We start from the raw sequence: 19410 nt of genomic DNA, 5'->3' as shown, positions 1-19410 counted from the left end.
GGTGTAGGCTCCCAGACTGAGGTGGGTGTAGGCTCCCAGACTGAGGTCGGTACAGGCTCCCAGACTGAGGTCGGTGTAGGCTCCCAGACTGAGGTGGGTATAGACTCCCAGACTGAGGTCGGTACAGGCTCCCAGACTGAGGTCGGTATAGACTCCCAGACTGAGGTCGGTGTAGGCTCCCAGACTGAGGTCGGTGTAGGCTCCCAGACTGAGGTCGGTACAGGCTCCCAGACTGAGGTGGGTATAGACTCCCAGACTGAGGTGGGTATAGACTCCCAGACTGAGGTCGGTATAGATTCCCAGACTGAGGTCGGTGTAGGCTCCCAGACTGAGGTGGGTATAGACTCCCAGAATGAGGTCGGTATAGATTCCCAGACTGAGGTCGGTGTAGGCTCCCAGACTGAGGTCGGTGTAGGCTCCCAGACTGAGGTCGGTATAGATTCCCAGACTGAGGTCGGTGTAGGCTCCCAGACTGAGGTGGGTGTAGGCTCCCAGACTGAGGTGGGTATAGACTCCCAGACTGAGGTGGGTATAGACTCCCAGACTGAGGTCGGTGTAGGCTCCCAGACTGAGGTCGGTGTAGGCTCCCAGACTGAGGTCGGTGTAGGCTCCCAGACTGAGGTCGGTGTAGGCTCCCAGACTGAGGTCGGTATAGGCTCCCAGGCTGAGGTCGGTGTAGGCTCCCAGACTGAGGTCGGTGTAGGCTCCCAGACTGAGGTGGGTATAGACTCCCAGACTGAGGTCGGTATAGATTCCCAGACTGAGGTCGGTGTAGGCTCCCAGACTGAGGTGGGTATAGACTCCCAGAATGAGGTCGGTATAGATTCCCAGACTGAGGTCGGTGTAGGCTCCCAGACTGAGGTCGGTGTAGGCTCCCAGACTGAGGTCGGTGTAGATTCCCAGACTGAGGTCGGTGTAGGCTCCCAGACTGAGGTGGGTGTAGGCTCCCAGACTGAGGTGGGTATAGACTCCCAGACTGAGGTGGGTATAGACTCCCAGACTGAGGTCGGTGTAGGCTCCCAGACTGAGGTCGGTGTAGGCTCCCAGACTGAGGTCGGTGTAGGCTCCCAGACTGAGGTCGGTGTAGGCTCCCAGACTGAGGTCGGTATAGGCTCCCAGACTGAGGTCGGTACAGGCTCCCAGACTGAGGTCGCTGTAGGCTCCCAGGCTGAGGTCGGTGTAGGCTCCCAGACTGAGGTCGGTGTAGGCTCCCAGACTGAGGTCGGTGTAGGCTCCCAGACTGAGGTCGGTGTAGGCTCCCAGACTGAGGTCGGTGTAGGCTCCCAGACTGAGGTCGGTGTAGGCTCCCAGACTGAGGTCGGTGTAGGCTCCCAGACTGAGGTCGGTGTAGACTCCCAGACCGAGGTCGGTGTAGGCTCCCAGACCGAGGTCGGTGTAGGCTCCCAGACCGAGGTCGGTGTAGGCTCCCAGACTGAGGTGGGTGTAGGCTCCCAGACTGAGGTGGGTGTAGGCTCCCAGACTGAGGTGGGTGTAGACTCCCAGACTGAGGTGGGTATAGACTCCCAGACTGAGGTCGGTGTAGGCTCCCAGACTGAGGTCGGTGTAGGCTCCCAGACTGAGGTCGGTACAGGCTCCCAGACTGAGGTCGGTACAGGCTCCCAGACTGAGGTCGCTGTAGGCTCCCAGGCTGAGGTCGGTGTAGGCTCCCAGACTGAGGTCGGTGTAGGCTCCCAGACTGAGGTCGGTGTAGGCTCCCAGACTGAGGTCGGTGTAGGCTCCCAGACTGAGGTCGGTGTAGGCTCCCAGACTGAGGTCGGTGTAGGCTCCCAGACTGAGGTCGGTGTAGGCTCCCAGACTGAGGTCGGTGTAGGCTCCCAGACTGAGGTCGGTGTAGGCTCCCAGACTGAGGTCGGTGTAGGCTCCCAGACTGAGGTCGGTGTAGGCTCCCAGACTGAGGTCGGTGTAGGCTCCCAGACTGAGGTCGGTGTAGGCTCCCAGACTGAGGTCGGTGTAGGCTCCCAGACTGAGGTCGGTATAGGCTCCCAGACCGAGTTCAGTGTAGGCTCCCAGACTGAGGTCGGTGTAGGCTCCCAGACTGAGGTCGGTGTAGGCTCCCAGACTGAGGTGGGTGTAGGCTCCCAGACTGAGTTCGGTGTAGGCTCCCAGACTGAGGTCGGTATAGATTCCCAGACTGAGGTCGATGTAGGCTCCCAGACTGAGGTCGGTGTAGGCTCCCAGACTGAGGTCGGTACAGGCATCAGTACATCATAACGGGTCTCCCTCTCACCCCAAACCTTCATCATAAACTATGAGAGGGATTACCTGCACCCTTGCAGTGCCCTGCTGCTCCTGTGCCAATGCCTCACCCTGCACCCCATCGCAGAGCATTGTATTATGTCACCCCTGTACCGCTCTTCTGTGTGCACCCCATGGTACAGCATTGTATTATGTCACCCCTGTACCCCTCTTCTGTGTGCACCCCATGGTACAGCATTGTATTATGTCACCCCTGTACCCCTCTCCTGTGTGCACCCCATGGTACAGCATTGTATTATGTCACCCCTGTACCCCTCTTCTGTGTGCACCCCATGGTACAGCATTGTATTATGTCACCCCTGTACCCCTCTCCTGTGTGCACCCCATGGTACAGCATTGTATTATGTCACCCCTGTACCCCTCTTCTGTGTGCACCCCATGGTACAGCATTGTATTATGTCACCCCTGTACCCCTCTTCTGTGTGCACCCCATGGTACAGCATTGTATTATGTCACCCCTGTACCCCTCTTCTGTGTGCACCCCATGGTACAGCATTGTATTATGTCACCCCTGTACCCCTCTTCTGTGTGCACCCCATGGTACAGCATTGTATTATGTCACCCCTGTACCCCTCTTCTGTGTGCACCCCATGGTACAGCATTGTATTATGTCACCCCTGTACCCCTCTCCTGTGTGCACCCCATGGTACAGCATTGTATTATGTCACCCCTGTACCCCTCTTCTGTGTGCACCCCATGGTACAGCATTGTATTATGTCACCCCTGTACCCCTCTCCTGTGTGCACCCCATGGTACAGCATTGTATTATGTCACCCCTGTACCCCTCTTCTGTGTGCACCCCATGGTACAGCATTGTATTATGTCACCCCTGTACCCCTCTTCTGTGTGCACCCCATGGTACAGCATTGTATTATGTCACCCCTGTACCCCTCTTCTGTGTGCACCCCATGGTACAGCATTGTATTATGTCACCCCTGTACCCCTCTTCTGTGTGCACCCCATGGTACAGCATTGTATTATGTCACCCCTGTACCCCTCTTCTGTGTGCACCCCATGGTACAGCATTGTATTATGTCACCCCTGTACCCCTCTTCTGTGTGCACCCCATGGTACAGCATTGTATTATGTCACCCCTGTACCCCTCTTCTGTGTGCACCCCATGGTACAGCATTGTATTATGTCACCCCTGTACCCCTCTTCTGTGTGCACCCCATGGTACAGCATTGTATTATGTCACCCCTGTACCCCTCTTCTGTGTGCACCCCATGGTACAGCATTGTATTATGTCACCCCTGTACCCCTCTTCTGTGTGCACCCCATGGTACAGCATTGTATTATGTCACCCCTGTACCCCTCTTCTGTGTGCACCCCTTTACTTGCAGATGCTATAGCTCTCACCACTTCATCTCTTCTATTATTAAATGTCCTCATTTTTTGGGTAAATCCTTGACTATTGCTTCTTAGCCTGGGGCGACCCGGTGTAGACTCCCATTGTCAGCATGAGAGCGGGGCGGCCATCCTGCATCTCCAGTTCCTAATCAATGAGGTAAGTGTCCCATTAACCCTTCTAGTGCCAGGTTTATTGTGGGGCATGTAGTGGCTGGAGGCAATAATGACAGCAGTATAGATGCCCCATAACCTGCATTCATAGATCTATAACTCCTGTGGGGAGTAGCATGTCATGGTAATCTGAGACCTGCTCCAAAGACCCTCCCCAGAGGATGTAGGGATACTCTGAGACCCTCCCCAGAGAATGTAGGGATAATCTGAGACCCTCCCCAGAGGATGCAGGGATAATCTGAGACCCTCCCCAGAGGATGTAGGGATAATCTGAGACCCTCCCCAGAGGATGTAGGGATAATCTGAGACCCTCCCCAGAGGATGTAGGGATAATCTGAGACCCTCCCCAGAGAATGTAGGGATAATCTGAGACCCTCCCCAGAGGATGCAGGGATAATCTGAGACCCTCCCCAGAGGATGTAGGGATACTCTGAGACCCTCCCCAGAGAATGTAGGGATAATCTGAGACCCTCCCCAGAGAATGTAGGGATAATCTGAGACCCTCCCCAGAGGATGTAGGGATAATCTGAGACCCTCCCCAGAGGGTGTAGGGATAATCTGAGACCCTCCCCAGGGGATGTAGGGATAATCTGAGGCCCTCCCCAGAGAATGTAGGGATAATCTGAGACCCTCCCCAGAGGATGTAGGGATAATCTGAGACCCTCCCCAGAGGGTGTAGGGATAATCTGAGACCCTCCCCAGAGGGTGTAGGGATAATCTGAGACCCTCCCCAGAGGATGTAGGGACAATCTGAAACCCTCCCCAGGGGATGTAGGGATAATCTGAGACCCTCCCCAGAGGATGTAGGGACAATCTGAAACCCTCCTCAGAGGATGTACAGATAATCTGAGACTCTCCCCAGAGGATGTACGGATAATCTGAGACCCTCCCCAGAGGATGTAGGGATAATCTGAGACCCTCCCCAGAGGATGTAGAGATAATCTGAAACCCTCCCCAGTGGATGTAGGGATAATCTGAGACCCTCCCCAGAGGATGTAGGGACAATCTGAAACCCTCCTCAGAGGATGTACGGATAATCTGAGACTCTCCCCAGAGGATGTACGGATAATCTGAGACCCTCCCCAGGGGATGTAGGGATAATCTGAGACTCTCCCCAGAGGATGTACGGATAATCTGAGACCCTCCCCAGGGGATGTAGGGATAATCTGAGACCCTCCCCAGAGGATGTAGGGATAATCTGAAACCCTCCCCAGGGGATGTAGGGATAATCTGAGACCCTCCCCAGAGGATGTAGGGACAATCTGAAACCCTCCTCAGAGGATGTACGGATAATCTGAGACTCTCCCCAGAGGATGTACGGATAATCTGAGACCCTCCCCAGAGGATGTAGGGATAATCTGAGACCCTCCCCAGAGGATGCAAGGATAATCTGAGACTCTCCCCAGAGGATGTAGGGATAATCTGAGACTCTCCCCAGAGGATGCAGGGATAATCTGAGACTCTCCCCAGAGGATGCAGGGATAATCTGAGACCCTCCCCAGAGGATGCAGGGATAATCTGAGACTCTCCCCAGAGGATGTAGGGATAATCTGAGACTCTCCCCAGAGGATGTAGGGATAATCTGAGACTCTCTCCAGAGGATGTAGGGATAATCTGAGACTCTCTCCAGAGGATGTAGGGATAATCTGAGACTCTCCCCAGAGGATGTAGGGATAATCTGAGACTCTCCCCAGAGGATGTAGGGATAATCTGAGACCCTCCCCAGAGGATGTAGGGATAATCTGAGACTCTCCCCAGAGGATGTAGGGATAATCTGAGACTCTCCCCAGAGGATGTAGGGATAATCTGAGACCCTCCCCAGAGGATGTAGGGATAATCTGAGACTCTCCCCAGAGGATGTAGGGATAATCTGAGACTCTCCCCAGAGGATGTAGGGATAATCTGAGACTCTCCCCAGAGGATGTAGGGATAATCTGAGACCCTCCCCAGAGGATGTATGGATAATCTGAGACTCTCCCCAGAGGTGACAGATACTGATAACACCTAAAAATTGGTAACTGACCCCAGATAAAGGGATGTTCCATGTTACAACTAGAGAACTTTCTCCATTTACCTGAAATCCTGAGGTCCGGAACTGTCGTGGGTGCAGACCTATGGACACCCTGGACCCTATACACTGTATATACAGGACTCTATAGCATTATAGTAATGAGGAGGTCTGTGAGATTCTACCAGAGGGCACATGGAAGGGCAGGTGCCGCTGCTACATCATGGATCCAGGGGTAATGGTGCAGTGGGTGCCCAGTGCTGGGCACATTACAGGCAGGATGCCAGGGCAGGACATGGGCACCAGCTGGGGACTCTTCACAGGGTGCTGTCACTGCCCGGCTGCCACTTGTCCAGTGACTTCTGTCCTTCTGCCCGCAGGGTGCCCTGGTCACCGCATGTGCCGACCAGACGCTTCACCTATGGAGCCTGCGGCAGAAGCGTCCGGCCGTGCTCCACTCTCTGAGATTCAACAAAGAACGGTAAGTGATACCGGGGGTGACAGACATTACTGCTCCGCGGGGGATCGGGGACTGACCTAGGACTGCACCCCCAGAAATACAACCCCACCGGCAACGTGTGATACACACAAGTATCACAACCTATAGAACCACATGTCCCTCTATACATCATCCTGTATACCCGGAGCCTAAGGCTACATGCTCCAATCCCAAATAATCCTGGACATCTGCCTATAAACATATCCTGCACCTCAGAGCTGCACTCACTATTCTGCTGCTGGTGCAGTCACTGTGTACATACATGACATTACTTATCCTGTACTGATCCTGAGTTACATCCTGTATTATATCCCAGAGCTGCACTCACTATTCTGCTGCTGGTGCAGTCACTGTGTACATACATGACATTACTTATCCTGTACTGATCCTGAGTTACATCCTGTATTATACCCCAGAGCTGCACTCACTATTCTGCTGCTGGTGCAGTCACTGTGTACATACATGACATTACTTATCCTGTACTGATCCTGAGTTACATCCAGTATTATACCCCAGAGCTGCACTCACTATTCTGCTGCTGGTGCAGTCACTGTGTACATACATGACATTACTTATCCTGTACTGATCCTGAGTTACATCCTGTATTATACCCCAGAGCTGCACTCACTATTCTGCTGCTGGTGCAGTCACTGTACATACATGACATTACTTATCCTGTACTGATCCTGAGTTACATCCAGTATTATACCCCAGAGCTGCACTCACTATTCTGCTGCTGGTGCAGTCACTGTGTACATACATGACATTACTTATCCTGTACTGATCCTGAGTTACATCCTGTATTATACCCCAGAGCTGCACTCACTATTCTGCTGCTGGTGCAGTCACTGTACATACATGACATTACTTATCCTGTACTGATCCTGAGTTACATCCTGTATTATACCTAAGAGCTGCACTCACTATTCTGCTGCTGGTGCAGTCACTGTGTACATACATGACATTACTTATCCTGTACTGATCCTGAGTTACATCCTGTATTATACCCCAGAGCTGCACTCACTATTCTGCTGCTGGTGCAGTCACTGTGTACATACATGACATTACTTATCCTGTACTGATCCTGAGTTACATCCTGTAAATCTTTTATTTTATATATAAAAATGAAAAACATAACAACAATAAACATAAATCAAGCCATAACTTCTGGCAAAACAAAACAATAATAATAATAACAAAACAATAATACAAACTAAAAGAGACTTACGAAAACCTCCTGGCCCAGCCACACACACACCACACAATCAGCATTATAAAACAAAACCTTCACCCAATCCCACCACCTAATTTTTTTTTTTTTTTTTATATATATAATTTTATATTTTTTTATTTATTTATTTTTTTTTTCTATAAATAACTAAAGAATACACAGCAAAAAAAAGACAAACAGGAAATAAAAACATTAAATATAACTAACTAAATCCCACGCCCATCACCCTCCCCCCCCCAGACACTGGTCTAACGTCCAAAGTCCGCGCTATATAGTCCAGACCAGTGCCCAGGATCATATTGTCCAAATCCCGTCCACCCCCCTCCCAACCTAACACCCTAACACCAACACCCCAAAACCAACCAAGCTATATACACATTAACTATAACTACATAAATACACACTGTACACAAAATACAAACACATTAAACATATCAACATATAACAAACCAACCACATAAAGCCCAGGTTCGGCGCCTGCAGCCCCTACATCACTATAACCTCAGGACACAAAACAAAAATCTACAGTGTCAGCTTCAGCCCAACACCAGGAGAGGAGATGACAGACTAAGGGACACTAAAGGAGAACCCCCTCCAAAGGAGAGAGGCCCTCCCCGTGCCCAGCCTCTCATACTCCAGAGAGCGCACCTTCACCAGGAGGGAGAGGACAGACTAAGGGACACTAAGGAGAGAGGCCCTCCCCGTGCCCAGCCTCTCATACTCCAGAGAGCGCACCTTCACCAGGAGGGAGAGGACAGACTAAGGGGCACTAAGGAGAGAGGCCCTCCCCGTGCCCAGCCCCTCATACTCCAGAGAGCGCACCTTCACCAGGTCACCCAGAATGTTCCTAACCACCTCATCCACCGGGAGGATTTTACGCTGCGTCGATACTAAACACCGTGCGTTCCACGTGTGGTACCTGACCACTAGACTGACTAAGAATAACGTGCAGCGGTCCCGGCCACCCAGGCCTCTGAATGCTCGAGAGGCCCACTCCGCATAGGAGAGACCGGCCAACCCGGGCCAATGGATGGAAGCGCCCACCCGGTTGTACACCTCTGTGTTAAAGGGGCACTGAAGCAGGAAGTGGTCCATGCTCTCCAGCAGGCCACCGCACTCCTCCCGGGGACAACCCCTTTCCTCAGAGCTCCTACACTTCAGATTGTCCCTCACACACAGCTTTCCATGGAAGCAGCGCCAAGTCACGTCCCAAAACTTCAAGGGGATCCTGATGGAATTCAAAAGACCTAAACCCACCCCAAGATCCCGACTTGGGCAATCCCTGAGGGCCAGAGGCTTCTGGAAATGGGTCAACAGAACCCTTTTGTCAAGGACTTTCCTCGACATGGTCCTGATCTCCCACATTCCCAGACCCCACCGGCGAATCACCTTCAGAACCGGGGTAGCGTAAGCCGGAAGATGCCCATGCGGTGTGCGGAGATCCTTCACTCGCCCTCCTGTCTCCCATTCCTGGAAGAAAGGCCTAAACCATCCCCTGCAGGAGTATACCCACGGAGGAGCCCATCCCCTGCAGGAGTATACCCACGGAGGAGTCCATCCCCTGCAGGAGTATACCCACGGAGGAGCCCTCTCTTTCCAGAGGTTTGCGATATTGATCTTAAGAAAGGTATTCACTAGGAACACCACAGGGTTGACCATACACAACCCTCCTTGTCTCCTCGTGCGGTAAGTAACCTCCCTCTTGATTAGGTTCAGCCTATTCCCCCATAACAGCTGGAAGAACAGACTGTACACCCGAGTCCAGAGGGGTTCTGGCAACATGCACACACTGCCCAGATAAATCAGCAACGGGAGCAGGTACGTTTTTTCCTTTCAGATTAACCCTTTCTCTGAGGGTCAAAGACCAACCCTTCCACTGGTCCACCTTCTGAGCGGTGATCTTAAGCCTGCCATCCCAGTTTTGCATGGGGTAATCCCCCTGGCCAAATTCGACGCCTAGAACTTTGGCAGAGTCTTGGGGCCCTGGAAGAGTGTCCGGGAGATCAAAGCCTGGATCCCCCTCTCCCAGCCAGAGACTCTCACACTTATCCCGGTTGATCTTGGACCCAGAAGCCTCTGAGTAGCGGTCAACCTCTGACATCACCCATTGCGCCTCCCCTCTCGAGGACACAAAAACGGTGACATCATCAGCATACGCTACCACCCTTAGAGTGGTTTCTGGTGCCGCCTGGTCCATCCCGACTCCCACCAACGGCCCACGATCAACCCTCCTAAGGAATGGGTCAATCGCGAACACGTATAAAAGTGGGCTCAGAGGACAACCCTGGCGAACACCAGACCCAACCTCAAAAGAGCGGCCAATCCAACCGTTCACAAGCGGGAAACTCTCTGCCCCTGCGTACAAAACCTTTAGCCAATTGACAAACTCCCGCGGCAGGCCATACCTCAGAAGGACAGACCAGAGGTACTCGTGGTTAACCCGATCAAACGCTTTTGCCTGATCCAAGGACAGCAAGTACCCCTTCCAGTTACCAGCCCTGCCCTGCTCCACTGCCTCCCGGACACAAAGCACAGCACTAAATGTACTGTGGCCTGGAACAGAGCAGTGCTGGGTCCCCGAAAGGAGCCGGGGCGCAAACTGCACCAGCCGATTAAACAGCACCTTTGCCAAAACCTTTCTGTCCGTATTGAGAAGCGCTATGGGACGCCAGTTCTCAATACGAGATCGGTCCTTACCCTTTGACAGGATGATCAGGGCTGACCTCCTCATTGACTTCGGCAGAGCGCCCGAGGAAAGACACTCATTGAATACCTCAGTCAAGAGGGGAACCAAGGCGTCCTTAAAGGTCTTATAAAACTCAGATGTTAAGCCATCCGGACCCGGCGATTTCTTGAGGGCGAGCCCTTCAATCGCCCGGCTGACTTCCTCTTCCCTGATCATCTCTGTCAAAACATCAAGAGAGGGGTCTACTCCTGGCTCAGGGACAGTTTCAGCCAGGAAAGCCGACATCACATCCCGATCTAGATCCTTCCTGCCCAAGAAGTGCGAGTAGAAGGATCTGACGACCTCCAGAATCCCTGATCTGGACCTTTTCAGGGATCCCGTACTGTCAACCAGTCCCGTGACAACTTTACCATTCACTGACATCTTGCAGTTTCTGTAAGGGTCGGGCGAGCGGTATTTCCCGTAATCCCTCTCAAAAACCAAAGATGCGTGTCTATCGTACTGACACCTCTTCAGCAAGGATTTCACTCTGGAGATGTCCTCACGACTACCTCCAGTCGAGACGAGATGCTCGAGTTTCCTCCTCAGGCCCTGATACAGGCGGTACCTGTCCAGGCTCCTGAGGCTCGAGAGCTGGCGGAAGAATCTCGCCACCCTTTTCTTGAGCATCTCCCACCACTCTGACTTACTGCTACAAAGGCCCAGCAATGGTACCTGGCTCTGAAGAAAGTCCTCAAAGGATTGTCTGATCTCCGCTTCTTCCAGGAGAGACGAATTGAGCTTCCAGTAGCCTCTTCCCATCCGGGGGGTCTCTGTAACATTCAGAGAAAACAAAATTAGACAGTGGTCGGAGAACTCCACCTCAACAACGGACACTGCTGAAGAGATGGCTTCCTCCTTTAAATAAAACCTGTCTATTCTAGACCTGCAGCTACCCCTATAATAGGTGAACCCCGCGTGGCCTGGGGTGTGCCGGATGTGGACATCCACCAGGCGAGCCTCACTGGCTATGCTATTAAGAGCGACGCTATCATAAGTCAGCTTGTCTCTGGAACCTCCCCTATCCTGGGACCTCGTGACAGCATTGAAGTCCCCTCCAAAGACCACCTGCCGACTTGTAAAAAGGTAGGGCTTGATCCTCATAAAGAGACACTTCCTGTCCCACTTGGACTGGGGACCATAGATGTTAATTAGGCGAAGTTCTTGTCCCTTCATGAGGACATCCAGGATCAGGCACCTCCCCATTTCTAACTCAATAACTCGTCGGCATTCTACCGGTGCGGTAAAAAGGACCGCCACTCCGCTATACGGCTCGGCCGCAAGAGACCAATAGGAAGGCCCGTGTCTCCATTCCCTCTTAGCTTTAAACACGGCCGCCAAATCTGGCAGCCTGGTCTCCTGCAAAAATAAAATGTCGGCTTCAACACGGCCGAGAAAATCAAAGGCCGCAAATCTAGCCGCATCAGACTTAATGCTGGCGACATTAATGGACGCCAGCGTCAACGGAGTGGGTGCCGCCATCATGAGTGATTGAGTTAGATGGCTTTTTTCTTAATACTTCCCTTCCCCCGACTCTCCTCTGAAGATGATGCCTTTTCCCTTTTCCCTTCAGAATTGGGGCAACTTCTTTTCAACGAAATTGAGGTGTCCATGTTATTACTGGCCCCCAAGGACCCACCCGGACCACCCTCTCCTTCGTCCTTGTCTCCTGACTCTGAGTCAGTCTCCCACTCTGAGGACCCAGCTTCCCCAGAGGATAGAGACTCGGCGCCCCCTGCAGGCTGCTCCGCCGCCACCTCCAGAACCCCACCCTCAGCCTCTCCTTCCGAGGAGGCGATCTCATCGAGGGTGAGGAAGTGGTTGGAAAGCTCAACCAGAGGGGAGGAAGTTTTCCCTTCCTTAGGTACCTTAGATACGCCGCGTTTTTTCTTTTTCTGCTTGCGCTTATTTTCTAGCCAAATCCTGTTATCCTCATCCATACTCTCATAATGGGAGGACGTGGAGGACATGGCACCTTTCTCGCGCTCCATCCTCCTGACCTCCTCATCCAACTCATCATCCCTCAGGGCCTCAGTAGCAAGACCAGCCTCTGAGGAAGGACCCAGGGTCACCCCAGCAACCTGAGGCTTCCCCAGTTCTCTCCCTTTTTGTCTGGCTTCAAGCCGCCTCAACTGAGAAGGCGACTTCTTCTTACTTTTCTTCACAGGCCCCTCAGCTCCTCCACCTCTGCTGGTACCTTCCCCAGCAGAAGCAACCTCATGGCTCTCCTCCACTGGGGTCACAACCGCATTGGCAAAGGAGCGAGGACAACGGCTGAAAGGGTGACCGAGCTCACCACACAGGTTACACCTAATGTCCTTACAGGATGCAGCGAGATGACCTAGCCCACCACACAAAGCGCACTTCTGCACTTGGCAGCTGGCGCTAAAGTGTGTGGGGTCACCGCACCTGTGACAGACCTTCGGCTGCCCCTGGTAGAAAATCAGGATTCTGTCTCGCCCAAGAAAGGCTGAAGAGGGAATGTGGGCGACTGTGCCGCCTGAACACTTCAACTTCATCATGAAGGTCCAGGCCCCAGACCAAATGCCAAATTCATCGCGGTTTTTCTGGGGTACCTGTACAACCTCACCATAACGACTTAGCCAAGTCATGATGTCCATGCAAGAAAGTGACTCGTTACGGGTCAAAACGGTCACCTTCTTGACTGCGTTTTGGCGAGACACTGCTTGCACAGCAAAGTCTCGCCATGCGGGCTCGTTCTTTGCCAGCTCATAATTCGACCAGAAGAGCTCTAAGCCCTCCGGCCGAACAAAGCTGACATCAAACTCCGGAGTACCATAAGGATGTATCAGGGCAAAGATGTCACTAGCCCTGAAGTTCATCTTCAGGAGGAGCTCCACCACCCTTGACCTGGGTGGGCATGCGTCACTGCCCCTCCAGCGAAGACGAACCACATTCCTACGGGCAGCTCCGGGCCCGGTTGTGGGTAAAGACCATACAGTCTCTCCCCCCCTTTTCTCTTGGAAGGCTGCCAGGCCATGCCTGTCTGTCCAGAAGGACAGATCAACATCTCTCCCCTCTACAGTGATTGACTTTTCCCCTCTCCTGAGAGCCTCCAGAAGACGCCTTTGCAAAACGCTATTCCCAGAGCCCAGACAAGGAGTTAACCCCACTTGCCCCAGCGGTGACACTCGCATAGCTCCTTATGGGAGCGGCCACCACTGTGGGTGCAGATGGTCCAGCACTCCTACCAGGATCCCCCCCATCACCATTCACCACCCCCACATTCACCACACGCCTCGCTTCCTTGCATCACTCACACCAGCTGGGCCAGGAGGACCTGGGGTTGCCTCGGCGTCACTGGACACTGGGGGTAGAGCCACCTCCATAGCCGATTCAGCCTGAGAAGAGGCAGCTCCAACCCCGATCTTACTTGTGCCCTCTGCCTCATTGGCATTAACCCCTTGTTGTCCCGCAGTTTTTCTAAGGTTGGAGCATCGCTGCTCACTAGATGCAAGAGGCCTCCTGTCTTTATTAACTCCGGACAGTCTCTTTGTGCCCTCTCCAGGGTCAGATGAGCCAATACAGAATAATATTTTTCCTGTGCCCTTTTGCACAGGCTGCACAGGATGATTGGGAGGCGCTGCACCACAAGCCCCAGCAGCCCCATCACACTGCCGCTGCTCACCGGAGCAAGCAACAGCCACAGCGCTAGGGGCCACAGGAGCCACCGCCACTGCCCCTGGCACCGGGCCACCCCCCCCTCCCACTAGGGGGCAGCGCACAGTACCAGGACCTGCTGGATCGCCCTCACTGTCCGGCCTTTCGGCCGGTGCCTTCCCTGCACCATCCTTGCTACTACAAACAAGGCTGGTGCTCTGCGCCATGATGGAACGTGGCTTTGCAATCTCCCCGCACCCTGGCACCGAGTCCACTGCAGGATTCGTGCTGGGCTGGGCAACGGGGCCTACACGACAGGCTGACACTGCTGCCCGCCCGGAGGGAACAGGGAGGGGACGAAACACCAGATTCACCTCCTCAGACGCCTTGGTCTTCCTGGCTCTCTTCTTTCTCTTTTGGTCGTCATCTGGCAAATCATCGCCGAAGGAGAAGTTCTGGAGGTGAACTGGGGACTCAAGCTGACGGATCTGAGCCATTAGCGCCCCCCCCCCTGGCCGCTGTCATCACTTTCCTCCTCCAGGTTGGCAGAGCCGCAGCCTGATGGTAATGGCGCTTGCTCCGCAGGCAGCCTGTCGTGCGAGGCCTGCTGGTGTTGGTGCAGGCCACCAGACGGACACGGCTGGTCTTCCTCATCCTCCTCATCATCGCCATCATCCGCCTGGATCTGAAGCCCCTTCTGCTTTCTCAGCTTCTCCTGGCGCATGTCATCAAATCGGGCGTCGTTTTCAAGTTTTTCACGAAACGGACCGCTGTGCTCGCGGATAAGATGACGCTTCTCCTGCAGAGCGGTGACCTCGGCTTTAAGTCTGTCTATGGTGGTAAGAAGATCAGACTTTTTCTTCTTAGTGGCCACCCCCGCTAGGGCCAAGGTCTCCCTTATCTCCTCCTGGAGCCTCCTCAGCGCTTTTCCAGCTTCCTCGTACTCACGGAGGTGCTCAGCAATCCGGGAGCCATAGATGGAAACAGACTCCCGGGCCTTAAGTTCACCCCATGCTTTTTCAACACCTCCGTGAGCACCCAGCTTTTCAGCTGAACCACCCAGCTTTCCCGCACAGTCACTCAGCTTTCCAGGAGGAGCACTTAGGCTGATGTTACTTGCCTTGATCTTCTGTGAACCAGAGACCTTGCGGCTTCCCTGGGTCTTGGGGGTGGCAGCCGAGGTCACATCGCTGCGTCCTTGGCTCCGGGCAGATCTTCTCACCCCCTCCGCTTTGGCCGGTAACTGGCTTCTCCTGCCCCCCGCCGGCCTGGTCCGGGAGACAGGAGCCTGGGACTTTCCTGCAGGATTCATCCCACAGAACCCACTCCCTCCCTGGGGAGGAGAGAGCAGGCCTGGGTGGATTGGGTTTGCTCCAGGTGGTGCAGGAGCTCAGCAGCACACAACCACACCCGTCAGTAGCTCACAGCAGAATGGGAATGCACGCACTATTCTGCTGCTGGTGCAGTCACTGTGTACATACATGACATTACTTATCCTGTACTGATCCTGAGTTACATCCTGTATTATACTCCAGAGCTGCACTCACTATTCTGCTGCTGGTGCAGTCACTGTGTACATACATGACATTACTTATCCTGTACTGATCCTGAGTTACATCCTGTATTATACCCCACAGCTGCACTCACTATTCTGCTGCTGGTGCAGTCACTGTGTACATACATGACATTACTTATCCTGTACTGATCCTGAGTTACATCCTGTATTATACTCCAGAGCTGCACTCACTATTCTGCTGCTGGTGCAGTCACTGTGTACATACATGACATTACTTATCCTGTACTGATCCTGAGTTACATCCTGTAAATCTTTTATTTTATATAAAAGTGAAAAACATAACAATAATAAACATAAATAAAGCCATAACTTCTGGCAAAAGAATTACAAAAGAACAAATATAAACGAAAATAAACTTACAAAACCTCCTGGCCCAGCCACACACACACCACACACTCAGCATGAAAACAAACAAAACCTTCACCCAGTCCCACCACCTAATTTTTTTTTTTTTTTTTTTTATATCAAAATACACATAAATAAATAAATAAACAATAAATAAACACAGAAATAACAATTAATATAACGGAAATAACATTAATAACATTAAATAACATAAAATATAACTAACTAAATCCCATGCCCATCACCCTCCCACCCAGACACTGGTCTAACGTCCAAAGTTCGCGTTATATAGTCCAGACCAGTGCCCAGGATCGTACAGTCCAAGTCCCGTCCACCCCCCTCCCAACCTAACACCCTAACACCAACACCCCAAAACCAACCAACCTATATACACACAAGAACTATAACTAAATATATAACTATATACACACTGTACACAAGATACAAACACATTAAACATATCAACATATATCAAAACCACATAAAGCCCAGGTTCGGTGCCTGCAAGCCGCTACATCACTATAACCTCAGATACAAAACAAAAATCTACAGTGTCAGCTTCAGCCCAACACCAGGAGAGGAGATGACAGACTAAGGGACACTAAAGGAGAACCCCCTCCAAAGGAGAGAGGCCCTCCCCGTGCCCAGCCTCTCATACTCCAGAGAGCGCACCTTCACCAGGTCACCCACAATGTTCCTAACCACCTCATCCACCGGGAGGATTTTACGCTGCGTCGAAACTAAACACCGTGCGTTCCACGTGTGGTACCTGACCACTAGGCTAACTAGGAATAACGTGCAGCGGTCCCGGCCACCCAGGCCTCTGAATGCTCCATAGGCCCACTCCGCATAGGAGAGACCGGCCAACCCCGGCCAATGGATGGAAGCGCCCACCCGGTTGTACACCTCTGTGTTAAAGGGGCACTGAAGCAGGAAGTGGTCCATGCTCTCCAGCAGGCCACCGCACTCCTCCCGGGGACAACCCCTTTCCTCAGAGCTCCTACACTTCAGATTGTCCCTCACACACAGCTTTCCATGGAAGCAGCGCCAAGTCACGTCCCAAAACTTCAAGGGGATCCTGATGGAATTCAATAAACTCAAACCCACCCCAAGATCCCGACTTGGGCAATCCCTGAGGGCCAGAGGCTTCTGGAAATGGGTCAACAGAACCCTTTTGTTAAGGATTTTCCTCGACATGGTCCTGATCTCCCACATTCCCAGACCCCACCGGCGAATCACCTTCAGAACCGGGGTAGCGTAAGCCGGAAGATGCCCATGCGGTGTGCGAAGATCCTTCACTCGCCCTCCTGTCTCCCATTCCTGGAAGAAAGGCCTAAACCATCCCCTGCAGGAGTATACCCACGGAGGAGCCCTCTCTTTCCAGAGGATGGCGATATTGATCTTAAGAAAGGTATTCACTAGGAATACCACAGGGTTGACCATACACAACCCTCCTTGTCTCCTCGTGCGGTAAGTAACCTCCCTCTTGATTAGGTTCAGCCTATTCCCCCATAACAGCTGGAAGAACAGACTGTAGACCCGAGTCCAGAGGGGTTCTGGCAACATGCACACACTGCCCAGATATATCAGCAATGGGAGCAGGTAGGTTTTGATCAGATTTACCCTTTCTCTGAGGGTCAAAGACCAACCCTTCCACTGGTCCACCCTCTGAGCGGCGATCTTAAGCCTGCCGTCCCAGTTTTGCATGGGGTAATCCCCCTGGCCAAATTCGATGCCGAGAACTTTGGCAGAGTCTTGGGGCCCTGGAAGAGTGTCCGGGAGATCAAAGCCTGGATCCCCCTCTCCCAGCCAGAGACTCTCACACTTATCCCGGTTGATCTTGGACCCAGAAGCCTCTGAGTAGCGGTCAACCTCTGACATCACCCATTGCGCCTCCCCTCTCGAGGACACAAAAACAGTGACGTCATCGGCGTACGCTACCACCCTTAGAGTGGCTTCCAGTGCTGCCCGGTCCATCCCGACTCCCACTAACGGCCCACGATCAACCCTCCTAAGGAATGGGTCAATCGCGAACACGTATAAAAGTGGGCTCAGAGGACAACCCTGGCGAACACCAGACCCAACCTCAAAAGAGCGGCCAATCCAACCGTTCACAAGCGGGAAACTCTCTGCCCCTGCATACAAAACCTTAAGCCAATTGACAAACTCCCCCGGCAGGCCATACCTCAGAAGGACAGACCAGAGGTACTCGTGGTTAACCCGATCAAACGCTTTGCAGAGCAGTGCTGGGTCCCCGAAAGGAGCCGGGGTGCAAACTGCACCAGCCGATTAAACAGCACCTTTGCCAAAACCTTTCTGTCCGCATTGAGAAGCGCTATGGGACGCCAGTTCTCAATACGAGATCGGTCCTTACCCTTTGACAGGATGATCAGGGCAGACCTCCTCATTGACTTCGGCAGAGCGCCCGAGGAAAGACACTCATTGAATACCTCAGTCAAGAGGGGAACCAAGCCGTCCTTAAAGGTCTTATAAAACTCGGATGTTAAGCCATCCGGACCCGGCGATTTCTTGAGGGCGAGCCCTTCAATCGCCCGGCTGACTTCCTCTTCCCTGATCATCTCTGTCAAAACATCAAGAGAGGGGTCTACTCCTGGCTCAGGGACAGTTTCTGCCAGGAAAGCCGACATCACATCCCGATCTAGATCCTTCCTGCCCAAGAGGTGTGAGTAGAAGGATCTGACGACCTCCAGAATCCCTGATCTGGACCTTTTCAGGGATCCCGTACTGTCAACCAGTCCCGTGACAACTTTACCATTCACTGACATCTTGCAGTTTCTGTAAGGGTCGGGCGAGCGGTATTTCCCGTAATCCCTCTCAAAAACCAAAGATGCGTGTCTATCGTACTGACACCTCTTCAGCAAGGATTTCACTCTGGAGATGTCCTCACGACTACCTCCAGTCGAGACGAGATGCTCGAGTTTCCTCCTCAGGCCCTGATACAGGCGGTACCTGTCCAGGCTCCTGAGGCTCGAGAGCTGGCGGAAGAATCTCGCCACCCTTTTCTTGAGCATCTCCCACCACTCTGACTTACTGCTACAAAGGCCCAGCAAAGGTACCTGGCTCTGAAGAAAGTCCTCAAAGGATTGTCTGATCTCTGCTTCTTCCAGGAGAGACGAATTGAGCTTCCAGTAGCCTCTTCCCATCCGGGGGGTCTCTGTAACATTCAGAGAAAACAAAATTAAACAGTGGTCGGAGAATTCCACCTCAACAACGGACACTGCTGAAGAAATGGCTTCCTCCTTTAAATAAAACCTGTCTATTCTAGACCTACAGCTACCCCTATAATAGGTGAACCCCGCGTGGCCTGGGGTGTGCCGGATGTGGACATCCACCAGGCGAGCCTCACTAGCTATGCTATTAAGAGCGACGCTATCATAAGTCAGCTTGTCTCTGGAACCTCCCCTATCCTGGGACCTCGTGACAGCATTGAAGTCCCCTCCAAAGACCACCTGCCGACTTGTAAAAAGGTAGGGCTTGATCCTCATAAAGAGACACTTCCTGTCCCACTTGGACTGGGGACCATAGATGTTAATTAGGCGAAGTTCTTGTCCCTTCATGAGGACATCCAGGATCAGGCACCTCCCCA

At 52.8% G+C, this 19410-nt stretch overlaps 1 protein-coding gene across 1 annotated transcript in view; it reads left to right on the top strand.

The window, feature by feature from the left end:
* The first annotated feature begins 808 nt into the window (after window positions 1–808).
* LOC140108517 (syntaxin-binding protein 5-like) overlaps window positions 809–19410 on the top strand; it is a 172691-nt gene continuing 154089 nt past the window's right edge. The window contains exons 1-3 of the mRNA XM_072131784.1: window positions 809–813; window positions 3703–3784; window positions 6187–6287. Coding sequence (XP_071987885.1) covers window positions 809–813; window positions 3703–3784; window positions 6187–6287 — 188 coding nt within the window. The remainder of the gene's footprint in view (window positions 814–3702; window positions 3785–6186; window positions 6288–19410) is intronic.

This window comes from Engystomops pustulosus, unplaced genomic scaffold (assembly GCF_040894005.1).
Source record: "Engystomops pustulosus unplaced genomic scaffold, aEngPut4.maternal MAT_SCAFFOLD_142, whole genome shotgun sequence".
Classification (NCBI taxonomy): Eukaryota; Metazoa; Chordata; class Amphibia; order Anura; family Leptodactylidae; genus Engystomops; species Engystomops pustulosus.
The sequence above is the reverse complement of the archived record's forward strand: the minus strand, read 5'-3'. Positions and strand labels throughout refer to the sequence as shown.